Source organism: Capra hircus, chromosome 23 (assembly GCF_001704415.2).
Source record: "Capra hircus breed San Clemente chromosome 23, ASM170441v1, whole genome shotgun sequence".
Lineage (NCBI taxonomy): Eukaryota > Metazoa > Chordata > Mammalia > Artiodactyla > Bovidae > Capra > Capra hircus.
Window position 1 is genome coordinate 8,763,722 of NC_030830.1, and position 13,826 is coordinate 8,777,547.

General features: G+C 46.9%; 1 protein-coding gene across 4 annotated transcripts in view; it reads left to right on the forward strand.

The window, feature by feature from the left end:
* The window catches only part of JARID2 (jumonji and AT-rich interaction domain containing 2), a 230,157-nt gene that overhangs the window by 123,838 nt on the left and 92,493 nt on the right, over positions 1-13,826 (forward strand). Inside the window, exon 1 of one of the 4 annotated variants that reach the window (XM_018038768.1) lies at positions 5,440-5,598. The exons of the other annotated variants lie outside the window; for them this stretch is intronic. Coding sequence (XP_017894257.1) covers positions 5,532-5,598 — 67 coding nt within the window. The 5' untranslated portion in view covers positions 5,440-5,531. Of the gene's footprint in view, positions 1-5,439; positions 5,599-13,826 lie in introns of those variants that run through there. 4 annotated transcript variants of the gene reach the window in all.

Here is a 13,826-nt window from a genome sequence, read left to right on the forward strand (position 1 = left end):
CACAAAAATTGTATTTCACTAGCACCAAAGTTTTATTAAGGCATAAAAAGTGAAAGTCACTCTGTCACAACTGACTCTCTGTGGCCCCATGGACTGTAGCCCAGCAGGCTCCTCTATCCATGGGATTCTCCAGGCAGAAATACTGAAGTGGATAGCCATTCCCTTCAGCTTGAACTCGGGTCTGTTGCACTGCACGCAGATTCTTTACCATCTGAGCCACCGTGGAACCCTTTATTAAGGCATGTAGGTAGCCCTTCATAAAGCACTCATCATGTGTCATTGGTACTTGACATCTTAAACCACTGTTGTCCTTATGGCCATTTAACAGATAAGCAAAGTGAGGCACAGAGAGCTTTCATGAGAGCTTAAAGAGTGTTAAAGTTCTTCTTAACAGTTAATGGGAAGTAAAACTAAGATTAGAACCAAGCAACCTTGTCCAAATTATGATATATGTGCTGTGAATAAGTAAGGGTTTTAGTGGTTTAGATGCCCAAATAAACTTTTTTTTTTTTTTTTTAAGTCTGATGGAACATTTTTTCTGATAGCTTATCAACTTGAACCTCCTGGTTTAATTGTAGTTACATTTCAGTGGTATTAGTGAGTAAGTCCATTGTAACCAAGTTTGTTTCACTAGTTACTATACAGTCATCCAACCCAGTTCTCCCTTCTGTGTTCTTGTAATTATTGGTATTATTTTATAATTGTACATTGTGGCCTTGAAGTCACGTTGGCTGTAGGGCCAGCCACATGCATTACACAGTTGAGCGCTGTTGGTGCTTCAGGAATTAGCAAGCCCTCTTGGAAGGGGTCCAAGTCAGACTCCGTATGTACTTAATTCTGGTTGGTATACTGCCAGTGTCTTAACTTTGATTTAAATACAATTTTAACAAGTAATGTTTATTATTAACATAATGACTGCTGCAAAGTGCCCACACTTCAGTAGTATTTTTGAAAGTCAGATATTGGCACAGTGGATCATTTTTCTGTATTGGCTTTTTAAAAATTATTATAATTTAGGTGATATGATCCATACTGTGTGAGTCAGCTCAGCTAACAGAGAAATATCTTTGGACACATGGCTAATGCAGCGCGCTCATTAAAACCCTCTTATTTCCTAGACTTCCTGGACACCGCCACCTTTATTATGCCTTCCTCTCACAGGGAAACCCACTCTACCCTGCCTTCCTATTTAAGTAGCTTTGGTAAATTGCTGTTCATAGCACGTAGCTCGGGCAGTAAGGTGCCCCTGTCACGTGCAGTGGCTGGTATAGGTCGGGAGTTGCAGCGCTTTTGGAGGTTGATCATGGGTGGTAGGGAGAACCCCAGGGTTTGCTCTAACAAAAGACAGGCTTGTCTTTCCTGTTTGAGGTGGATCCCAGCCCTCAATATCGGCTGACTTCCTCGATTGGATACATGAATAAAATAAGGTCTTAATGCTTCTGAGGCAGCAGGTTCTCTTAATTAGCACAGGGTATTATTAGATATCCAGATTTGATTAAGGCAAGCAAATGAATTGTTCTTTCCAATTTTGTCCACCTCCAAGATTTGGGGTTTGCTTCAGCTGTGTATTTTTTAAAATGCTGAGTGCAGCTGGTGGGCTGCTGGAGTTGGCCCAGCTCATTTTGGTTGTGCACGTAGGTGGGTCTTTAATTCTGAGACCTCAGATGTCCTGGCATTGAGGTGCAATAATCAAGTGGAGGGCAGCCTTGTACCTGGCCGGCTGCAGAGCATTTCTTCAGATAGGACATCCTTTCTGAAATTCTGATCTCTTCTAAAGTAGCAGTTGAAGTGACTAGTATTCTGGAGTCTTGAGTAATAAGAGGTCTTCATATTTAAACATTTGGAGGTTCAGTGATACATTACTGGTACACAAGCAAAAAACTGACTTTGGAAACCAGTTTGCTGTTAACTTATAAATTCGAGTATTTGCATATCCAAGAATTTCTAGTAATTTTTACTCTTAGGTGTGTATCTCAGAGGAACCACAGCACTTGCTTGGTAGGGGACAAGCAGAATGATGTTTGCAGCATGGTTCATGATAGTAACAGATCAGCAACACTTTAAATGAACAAGAGAGTCAAAATAAATTGTGAACTGTCCATCCAGTGGGGCTTCCCAGGTGGCATGGTGGTAAAGAGCCTGCCTGCCAATGCGAGAGAGGCAGCTTTGATCCCTGGAGGAGGAACTGGTAACTCGCGCCAGCCTTCTTGCCTGGGAAATCTCATGGACAGAGGAACCTGGTGGGCTACAGGTTCCATGGGGTTACAAAGAGTCAGACACGACTGAGTGAGCACACACACATACACCATGCAATAGAGTGTGATAAACCATAGGGAAAATGACGGGACAGAGTATAAACAGAATCGTGGTGGGATCTTAGTAACCTAATGTTGAGCTGGAAGAAAAATCTTTCTGGGCTTAACATGATGTGATAGCTTTTTTGCGAAGCTAGTAATTGTGCACAGTAAAATAATACACAACTTAGGCATGCATATTTGTGCTGTAACTAAAAAAATAATGAGGCAGGGGGAAGCACAATAGAGAGTGTTTTAGTGATTGAGTTTGCAGACTTTCTCTATTTTATCCAAATCTCACAGAAAAGGGGGCTCGACAGAGTTGCCAGTGTTGGGGGGAGCCTTGTCTTCATTTAAGAATTGAGACTTCCTCAGATCTTTGAATGTTGCAACTTAGCTGGTGATGCTGTCAATCATACTTCGTTTGAATAAAGAAGCAGTCATTGCCAGTCTCCCTTTCTACCCTCCCCTCTTACAGAATTTCAGTACTGAAAGTTGTGATGCTACTGTGAAGCTGAACTTCGCTCTCAGTGTTCTTGTGTATCTCCTGGAGGATGCTGGTCCTTCCAGTCTGTCTGGTGCTGAAGATAGCTTTCCTCTTTGGTAAGACAGTGTTTTAGCTGAACAGTTCAAAACCTACTGAAGTTCACAGCCAGGAGTTCTCCCAGGTCCTCTTCCCGACCCAGCAGCAGAGCACAGGTCAGAGTGGACACACAGGGCTGGCTACGCACATCTTTTAGGGGATAAATCCATAGTCCATAGTCTGATGAATTTGAGCAAATTCTGGGAGAGTGGAGGACAGACGAGCCCACCATGGTGCAGTCCATGGGGTCCCAAAGGGTTAGACACAGCCTGGCACCTGAACAACAAAAAGTGCGTCGTCAGAAGCTGCTCTGCTTTTAGAAGTACGAGCAGCCTGGGGCCCAACATCCTGTTAAAGTGAAAGTGTTAGTCTCTCAGTCATGTCCCACTCTTTGGCTCCTCTGTCCATGGAATTCTCCAGGCAAGAATACCGGAGTGGGTTGCCTTATCTTTTTGACTTTAAATACCTTGTTACTTTTACAGTTGATTGGAAGAGGAAGCCTGGGAGACTAGAGATAGGGAAAGAGCAGAGAGCCCTTACCCACAGGGGCTGTGTCTGAGTGGTCAGAGTGGGGGTGTTAAGCATAGCCATTATCCATTCATGACCGTCAAGCTTCATTTCTGACTGATTGGTTATGTCTTGTGGTTTGTACTTTCTTACTAACCTTTTTTCAAAATTTCCATATATCCCAAACATACCTGCCTCATATCTCCTTTGCAATTCTCCCTTTTGGGTGCTTTTGATTAGGGAAGGCCACTAAGACAAGTCCCAGTACAAAGAAGAGGGACGAGCCAAACAGTCACCCCTTAAATGCCCTTTAATGGACTGTGTATGACTTATGCTGCGGTGGGATACACGCCAAACAGTTGTTCAGCATAATAGGAATAGATTGCACTGGAGAGAGCTGAATGAGGGTCTGTTCTGGGCTCACACTGGGCGTGTAATGGTTGCAGAGGCTTTTCCGGCCCTCTGTCCTACAGGGAGTTTGCATGAGGTTGTTCTGGCGTGTTAGCTTGCCCCTGGCCCCAGAAACCCCAGGTTCTTGGATGGCCTTCTGCTTGTTGAGGATTTACTCACTGTGCTTTTGGTTAAGAACCAGGCCTGCAGAAGCTTCGGTTGACATATCTGTAAAGTGGGGGATTGTACTAGATTATCTCCAAAGGCCTCGCCTGTTTTGGTTTTAAAGTGGTGGAAATTGAGTAGAGGTTTGGGCCAACCATCACCTGCCTCCTGACATTTTTTTTGTTTGAAAGTGAGGCAGGTAGAGATGCCATGGTCATTTAGGAAACAGAGCGGACAAAATGCACTGGCCCTGCAACCAGGACAGATGTGCTTCTAGGGTTTTTTGAAGTCTGAATAACTTGACCTGTGTATGTAAAGCCCAGAAGGGGCTCAGTCAATAGTTAAACAACAACAGCCACAAGCTGAAAGTAGGAAGGCATAAGGGGCATTCCTTCCCCAGCTCCCCTGGATGAGCCTGCTGGTGAAGCTTTCAGTGCCATGTGGCCTCTCTGAGGGTGTCGACCATCTTCTTCCCCTCTGGAGAGGCATAAAGAGGAGAATGTGGACTGGTGTTCAGAGCATGTGCTTTGGACGTGATAATTGCCAGCTGAAGTTCAAAAGCTTCAAAAGCTTTGACTTTAACAATCAAACAGCTTATGACATAGGGAAGGAGATGCGAGCTGCAGTTATCCGGGGCCCAGGGAGCTGGCCAGCCCTGCTGGAATCCTGCCTTTTTCAGACCCCTCTCGGCAGCTGCCAGGCCACAGAGCCCGTTTTGTGAAAGATCCTCAAGGAACAATGAGGGAAAACAGCTTCTGTTTTATTAGATTAGATGAATTTATGTGCCTGGGGGCGGGGTGTCCAGGCGCTGGGGGCGGGGAGGGCAGCCGTGGCCCATGCGGTCATCACTGAAGTGATGGAGCACCCGGGCTGCAGGAATGGGAGGGAGGGGGCGCGCGGGATGGAGGAGGAGGAGCTTGTGGAAAGAGATTTCTGCAGTCTGTCTGGAGAGCTGCCCAGGTTTCCCAGCCAAAAAAACAAATAAAAATAAATAAAAAGCAAGTGCTGAATGACACAGATTATGATATTAAAAAAAAGGATGCCATTGAAAATATGCTAGGACCCCGCGGCTGGGCTGGGGAGGGGGAAGTGTGTGAGCGAGGGTGGGGGGGTGGGGCGGGGGCGAGGAGGGGGAGAGCAGTCTGACCCTGGGCCCAGAGAAGGGTGGACAGTTAAACTGCTCCCATCCAGTTGGGCGCCCCCCCTCCCCATCCCGCCCCACGCCGTGTCAGAGATCCTAAAAATAAGGATTTGTCTGCATTGCAGGTTGAGGAAATTACAGGGTGAAAAGCTATTTGAGCCTTTCCTTTTTCTCATTCTAATTCATCAGGAAGGGGGGGAAAAAAGCCCCAGACCCCTCCTCTTTGGTGTTAGAGTCTCTCGCAGCCACATAAATAACCTTCCCTCCCGGCGCCTCCCCTCCCCCCGGCCGCGCGGAATCTGCACTGGCGGAATCCGCAGGCGCCCGCGTTACGTGCAGGGGAGGATTGTTGACAAGTGCTCCGAGCCTGCCTCGCGCGCGCCTCCCCCTCCTCCCTCCCGTCCTCTGTCCTCCTTCCTCTCTGTCTCTCTGCAATGATCCGGCTCTGAGGATGGCTGCTCCACGGGCCTGTCAGGTGCAGTTTTTGGTGGCTTATCTTGAGGAACCTGGGATAGAAGGTCTGTTCCTATGAATAAAATAAAAAACCAAATAGCTCTAGATTTGTTTCAGGCTGCTGTGGCTTTTGTTGGAGAAATAGGCCTTTTGTGGGTTTCCCTGCTGGGGTCCTGATTAAATCCATTATGGATGGCAAGGTGCTGTATATATGAGAGTATGTTTAAGAAAAAAAAGTGTTGTGATTTGCTTAATATTACTATTCTTTTGGCTTTGGTATCCTCCTTGGGGGCAGTGGTGGTTCCTGCAAAGGCACTGTGGAAATTTACAAGAGAGAATTCATGTCGCTCTTAAAGCATTGAGCTCTGTTGACCATTTTGGCCAAATCTGCAGTTTTAGTCAGGCTTGTATGGATCTCGACCTTTCTCTGGGGACTGAATTGCCATCCAGTGATGGCTGGCCCCCTTTATTTTATTGCTAGTTTCTGTGATCATTTCCCAGCATTTAAAAATAGGTGTTTGATTATAAATTAGTTCATCTTCTGCCATAGCTTTGGTCCCCTTTATAAACAGTATGCATGGTTTTCATTTCCCTTCCTACTTTCTCCGCCTCTGTTCTCTTTCCTTGAAAAATGGAGGAAACTGAGGCCTGTAAACAGAGACTCAGAGATGCTAGGCTAGACCTCAGAGTGTAACCTTTGAGTGCTCTCAGTTCTGCGCCCACGTTTCGTGCATTCACACATGTTTGCATGAGTATAAACAGGTGAATTTCAGCAGCCATCAATTTTAGGTGCCTCGAATCTTTGCCTTGTTGCTGGAGTTCTGCTTTCTGTACTGTTTCCATTACATTTCCACCCCGGAAAGAAGGCAGCTCCAGGAGGCAGTAGGCCTCTCTGAGCTAGCTGGCTGTCTGCAGATTTTTGTTTTTTCTTTTGGGCTTTGAGGATCCCACTTAATCCTTTGTTACAGTCATCTGAGAAGTGGGTGCACAGTTGACTTATCTGCATGTAGCGAGGTACGAGTGCACCGGAAAGCTTGTAACAAAGAGTTGAGGACTTCCATGGGGTCTGTTTTATGGGCTTAGGGAATAAAGACTGCCAGGGATGTTTGGCGTGAGGATGTGGCTGTTTACCTTTCTGAATTAAGTTGTCAGGACACTCAAGTGTTTGGAGTTGTTCCTGTAAGCTAATAACTTTATGGGATTTGTTGATTTGTGTTAAAGCCAGCTTTGTTTAACTTTGTAGAGACTTGTTAATATTGGAGAACTGGTTTCTTTGGATGACTATATTTCGTGGGGTAAATGTAATGACTATATGAAGCTTTCCTATTCTCTCTCTCTCCAAATACACACACACATAGACACGTTTTAATTATAGGTAGAATGTCACTATCTGGGAACATGCCCTGCTTATGGAAAATCTCCCTTTGAGAAGTGCAAATTACAGGATTTATAAAACCAGATTTTGGCGTGTCACCTTATTGGAACAGAAGACTTTGGACACGCTGGTCTTGTTTATCTAAAAGAATTTTGATGGAAATGTGCTGGGTTCTGTTCCGCTGTGTCTGCCTCTAAGTTCCCAGGCTCTGCAGTGGTCCATTGTTCTGCAGCTCATTTTCCACACCAGCCTAAGCCCAACACTGCCTTTAATCACTTCTTTTGAATGTGGACGGCAGTCTTCGACCTCGCGGACGCTCAGCACTGGGCCACTTGTCCAGCACACCCTTTCACTTATCTGGCAAGAGACCTGAGTTTCATGTTTTAGAGGATTTCAAGGATTTGTGCTTTTGATGGACAGTTACAACTAGGTTGACTGGTTGGCCGGTGTAAACACGGCGAGGTCCCGGGATGGGGGCAGGGACCAAGAGAAGGTGTGAGCCTGAGGTGGGAGACTGAGGGCGGCGACTGGACGCAGGTAGAGCTTCTCGTCGCAGAGCAATGAGAATGCTCGTATTTCAGTAATCATTTGTGCTCAAGACACGGCACCTGTTCTGATTGTTGTAGGAATCATTTGAAGGGTGAAGGGTGGGAGGATGGAGAGTGTAGGGAGAAGAGCCTTTGCCCTAAGAAGTGGAGGAGTTGTGCTGACACACACGGGCCCTGCTTACAGCATCGTCACCAGAGCCTCAGTAGCTTCTGGGCCCAGTCAGACATCTTCCCTGGAGATCCCGGGCCCTTCCGGTGGAGGCACTTCTGAATCCAGTGAAGCTCCACTGTGGCATTCTGGTCCTTGCTGGAGCCTCTTCAGTGGCTCCGGTCGGGGCTTGGGGAGGAGAAGCCTCTTGTCTCCTGGTGGTGGTGGCCGCTGGGGTTTAGTCGGCGCAGGGATCTGGCCCACCTTCTGGTGTATGCTTATGGCCGGTCTGCGGGCTTGTTCCCTCTGTGCCTGGAGGTGACGAGCTGCCTCCTGGGCTAGGGTTTCTGTTTGTCTCTCTTCCTGTTCACATCTCTCAAATTTAGTCATTTGCTTGATTCTGAAAAGAGGAGAAAAGGATGAGGGTCAGATACTTTTCCTTGCCTGCCCAGTGGCCCACCTTTTCTGTGACATTATCCCTGTCAGGTTTTGAATGAACATCCTTTCTGAAAAGATGTCCAAGAAGGTTTTGTGGAGAAAAAGTCTGGCTGTGAAGGGTTCCTGGGGGATTCTGTAACCTTCCTGCCTCTGTCTGTCGATTTATGTGCCTGCCTGCCTATCTATCCATCTATCTTATCTATTTGTCCATCTGTCTGTCTCTTTTATTTATCTATCCATTCTTCCATCCATACCGCTCTTGCGCGCGCGCGCTCGCTCTCTCTCTCTCTCTCTCTCTCTCTCTCTCTACTTTCTGGGTGCACTTGCCTCTTGGGGGCTCTTTTGAGGGGCTGCTGGGGCTGTGTTTTCTTGGCTGGAGTGCGGAATCGCCATCGCTGATCTGAGAGCAGACAAAGGGGCGCCCTGGCCTGTCGGGGGCCATCCTCCTGAGGGAAAGGGCTGCGTATCCTCCATGAGCTGAAGGAGTAAACCCTGCTCATTTGTGCTTTGTTGCCCACGAGTGTGGCAGTGACACCATGCCTCACGACTGTGGTCTGTTGTCAGCCACCTTGGTGTTTTGTGGTGGAGAGGGTGTCAGTGGACCGGCCTGGGCTTCGCGTTGCAGACCCCTCTGCCCTGCTCACCCCCTTCGTGGGACCCCAGGATTGCTCCAAGGCTCAGCTGCTGACCCGAGTGTATACAGTTGGGTTTGAACTACATTTTCATGTTGACTCTGTGAAGCTGGCCCCAGCCAGGTTTTCCCCGGCATCCACATGTACAACACAAACAATCTAATTTTTCTTTCAAAATTTGAGTGAAAATAGGCTTTGTTTTCCACTAATCATGGCAGCAAAACAGACATTCTAAGTACCTCAGAGAAGGTCCTACCTCGGCCAAGGGGGCTGCTTTTATGTCTTGCCAGCCCCCTCCCTCAACACACACGCACGCACTGCTGCTGCTGCTGCTGCAAATGAAAGCTCTCTTTGGATGCTTGACTGTTTAATATGTAATGTGATACCTTGTCTCGCAGTGACAGGGTGACAGACGGGCATTGGCTCCATAATACAGAATTACCTTTTGTGCATCTCTTCTTCAACAAAGCTGAATACACTGACTCTCCCTAATATGCTAATACGTTTGGTGTGCTCCAGATGTTTTGGAAGCTCGGGAACAGCTTCAAAGGTCTCCTAGTTTTTCTTTCTCTTTAACCCTTCTCTAGGCCTAGCTTTTGTGAAACAAGAGGCGTTAGATTTTTCCTCCATTGTGTATTTCGTCCTGTATGGGTAGCTAACAGGAGGACTGGGAAAACTTCTTTGTGTCTAAAACATCATAAAATTAGAAGCACCGCCCAGGCTCACCCCCCCTTTCAGAGGTTGGGACAGAGTTTCTTCTCTGCGTATGTTTCTGTTCTGAAATCTGTAGCTGTCATCACCGTTTAGCTGAAGGGATCTTTGGCCTCATTTGTGTTTCAAATGTCCCAGCCCGGTTTATGTTACAGCCAGAGGCAGAAGTTCACGCACACGCACAGGCAGCCCCCAGCTCGGAAGCCCCCTTCCTCTTTGCTGCTGCTGTTCCAGGCTTAGCAAGGACCCGTTCAGGTATATTGCCTTGAAAGCCTTTTCGTTGCTGGCTCACGTGGGAGGTGGGGTGCAGAGCTGCTGAATTCTGTTTCCTCTGGGCTCTAAGCTCCTGAGCACGGGCACTGCCCTCAGGGTGGCCTGTGACTCGCCGCCCTGTCAGCTGATGGTGACTTGCCAAGGTTGGAGGCAGTGCTGAAGCCGCCTTTACCGCAGTGACTTGGAATTTTCAGCTCATATTTATTGCTTTTGTGAAAGACAATAGACGTGGTTTAATTTAAGTTCAACCTACTGAATATTAATAGAGGGGAACGAATGCCCGAGTTGGGGGTGGCGCAGAATGTGTGGGCCTTTCTGCTTCTCCTCTGTTTAACCTCCTCTCCCCACAAAGGTTTGTGTTGTTGAGGGGAGGGGTTTGGAAAAATAAAGCCAGTTTGTGTGTTTGAAGAAGGGGATGCTGTTTGATTCTTTCTCATGGACTAAAAATCATTGTAAAAATTGGTGGCAGGGCTTTGTTCCATCGGGGAGAGGAGAGGCAGCCCGAACTGCTTGCCTGATGTTCTTGTAATGGCTCTTCTGCCCCATGGCGTCGAGATCCATCTTGCTGACCTGGCTCTCCTGGATTGGCAGGTGGTACGAGTTGAATGAAAACCTTCAAAATGAAATAGGGTAGCCGGCACACTGGAGATGTGAAGGGTGGGGTGGGGGTGTGCAGAAAAGAAAAAGCCCAAGTTTATCCAACCATATAGACTGTCTCACTGAAAATAAATGAACATTTTCTCAGTGCTGATGTACAGGCTGGGATACTCAAATCGAAACAGTCAGTCATATGCAGAACACATCAGTTTTACCCCCTGAAAAGGCTGGAAACAGCTGACATCCCCCAGTTCATAGAATGGGCAAGCAGCACCTTTGCGTGTCCCCTGTTTTCCTGATCTGGAAAGTGAATGACAGCCCATCCCTCCCCTAGTTCGGTTGATAGACTTTGTTAATCCTTGAAATGTGGGAAACTTCGGTGTTCTTTCAAGATATCAGTCTGATGAGGGCGTGGAACAATGGACTCAGTACTTTGATTCTTTTTTAATGGAGCTTAGTCTTGACATAGCATTTCAGAGCATTCTCTTCCTCAGCCTGACATTGAGCTCCCATACAGTCAATTAAAATTGCCCCTTTTCATATAAGATTTCATAATTCAGTTTCCTTGAATTTGTGCTTGGGCAGGTTTTCTGTTGTTGTTGAGAAAAGAAACATTAAATCTTTGTTCTGTATGATGTCTCTGAGATGGTGGTTGTTCAGTCGCTCAGTCGTATCCGACTGTTTGTGACCCCATGGACTGCAGCACACCAGGCTTCCCTGTCTCCCGGAGTTTGCTCACACTCATGTGCATTGGGCTGGTGATGCCATCTGACGGTCTCACCTCTGCTGCCCTCTTCTCCTTTTGCCTTCAAATCTTTCCCAGCATCAGGTCTTTTCCAGTGAGTCATATGAACACTTCTCTCCCCTCCCCATTATCTGTTCCCTCCCCATTATTTGTTCCTTTTTAACCATATTTACCATTAGCAGACTTACCAGAGCCTTGTGGTTAAGTATTGTAAGCAGCCCTCTTCCCCTTCACAGAATTGATGATCAGAGGTGAAGAGTGAATGCCCCCGCGGCACTTTGGGTTTGGGTGCCTTACTGTGAGTCGTTAGGACAGCACAAACATAGTCCGTTTCCTGGGATCTGGTGCGCGCTTCCCCAGAGCTTTACCGTGTCTTAGAGCAACTAGATCTCTTGCTGACTGACTCTTGCTTCCCCCTGCAGTAGTGGATCTCAGAATGTGGTCCCCAGAGCAGACAGCATCTTCTGGTGTTAAAAGAGCATGTTAGAAGGGGGCCCTGTGCTTGAACCTCCAGGTGATTGTAACTAGCGCTCCAGCTTGAGGGTCACCGCTCTTCACAGTCTACTGAGGTTCTCCTTGTCACTGAACAGCTGAACTTCTCTCTGCTTTCCTCATTCCTTCACTCATTCACGCATGGGCTGCCTGCTCGCTCAGCAGACCCTTGAGACCTTGCTGTGCACCAGAGGGGAGAGCAAGTGCTTGTTCCCCGACTTCACCCAGCGGCGCCTCCTTCCTGTCTCCTCCTTGTTCCAAACGTAGCTTCAAAATGACCACCTCTCCTTCCTCCTGCGCCACCAGCACCGCCACTGCCTTGGCTTTTGTTTTTAGGCGAGTGCAGATGCCAGCTTCGCTCTCCTGGCTCTGCCGTTGCAGGTTTGCTGGCTCCGGTGATTCATCTTCACTGCCCTCCCCTCTGGCTCGCCCTGCAAGTTCAGGGCTGCACACTGCTGACAGACACACACTGAAATTTAGTGACACACACACTAACTGACATACTGCTAACTGCATGCTGCTAACTGACACACTACTAAAATTTAGATTTGCTGGATTATGCGTCTGTCCCCAGTGCCCTGGCATATGGTAGGTGTGCAGAAAATAGTTATATTTCCTTCCTCCTCTCCCACTTTACTCTCCTTAGAGTCCTTTTGTACTATTGAAAAATGTGAATTCAACCAGGAATACACTTTTTTATTTTAGAGATATATGCCCCTTAAATGTTAATTTCATACAGGTTCCTTAACCAGAGTTTTTCTTTCATATTCAGCACCCTTTTAAGTGTGGTGTTTCATCCACTGACTTATATTCCGTCCCTGGGCTAGTTTGCTAATCTGTGTGTATGAGGGTGCTTGTGTCCTTCTGCTGTCTGGGTGGGCCGTTTGTGTGGTCGTGTTAACACGTCTGGCGTGGAGAGGGGACCAACTCCAACCCAACCCGTTGCATTTCTGCAGGGCTCTCATTCAGTGCTGATCATAGAGATGTTATTTCAACCACATATGTAGTGTTAGTTTTTAGAGCTGCATTAGAAAATCTAAAAGAAGTGGGTAAGACTAATTTAAATGTGTTTGATGTAACCTAATAATTTGTCCAGAATACTTTTAGAATTAATATGAAATTATTTTAGAAATGTTAGTTATAGTGAGTTTTAAATGTGGTTAAATAAAAATAATCATTCATCCTCTTACCCACACCAGCTATATTTCAAATGCTCAGCAGCACCGTGTGACTGGTGGTTACTCTAATGAATAGCACTGCTCTCATCTTTGAAATGTTGGGCACACTTCAACCCTCAGACCCATAGATTTCCCTCCAGTTATGTCTCCTGATTGCCTCATGGTGCACACTCCCCACATTTTTCTCTTTCTCTGGGAAGTTGTCTGTGTTTTCATTTCCATACTGTAGTCATGACTCCCAAAGCCCCAAGTCTAAGTGACAGCCATGGGATTTTATTTACTGCATTGTATTAGATTTCCAACCTTATGTTATTATTCATACTCTGAAATGATGTAAAAACAGATAACTGGGGAAATGCATAAGCAGGCCACGTCCCAGGGTTTCGTTGCAGGATACTGCTTTCTGCCTGCAAATCCGGCTCAGTGTGTGGAATATAGTGTTTATGGCAACTAATAGGAACCACTCTTTAAATGCTTAAGCTAGAAAGAGATTTAATACAGGGACATAAATGCTTACAAACTTGCTCAAAGTGTTGGGAGAACAAAAGACTCCTGCCCTTTTGGCTTTATATAAAAGCCAAGCCCTGTTGCTGTGAGAATGTAGGCACTGTTAGCATTTCTGCCGATGCCCAGAGGCTGGTGACTAGGCAGTGAAAGTGGGGGCCAGTGGCTGTGGACGCTTGGACGGGTACACGCCTCCCATTGGTAGAAACGAAATTGCATCCAGAACCCTGGACTGGATGGAAGGATGTCTGAGCTCTGGAAGGACCAGGCTTTTACTCAGCTACCCATTAGCGTGACCTGGCTGCCAAACAGCTTCCATATCACTTGGTGCAGGCCCTTCTCCAGCTCGGGTTACTGGAAGCACACCCTGGGGCCCTGAGACCCCCTCTTCAGCATGGCACCATGTATGCTGTCATGGAGAATCTTTGTCCTTTTAGACGGTCAGATTCAAACATGGCGACTCTGATGGGAAGGATTGCTATGAAGAGAAAGTTGTCCAGTCAGATTTCTCGTTAGGAACCGATAGATGGCTACAAAGCAATGATTGATGCTTTTTCTTGGGTGGTAGTTACTGTTTCCTGAAGGCAATTCCAAAAAGGGTTTTAGTGTTTCCTGGAGTAAATACGTGGTCCTGGAAGGATAACTAGTTTGA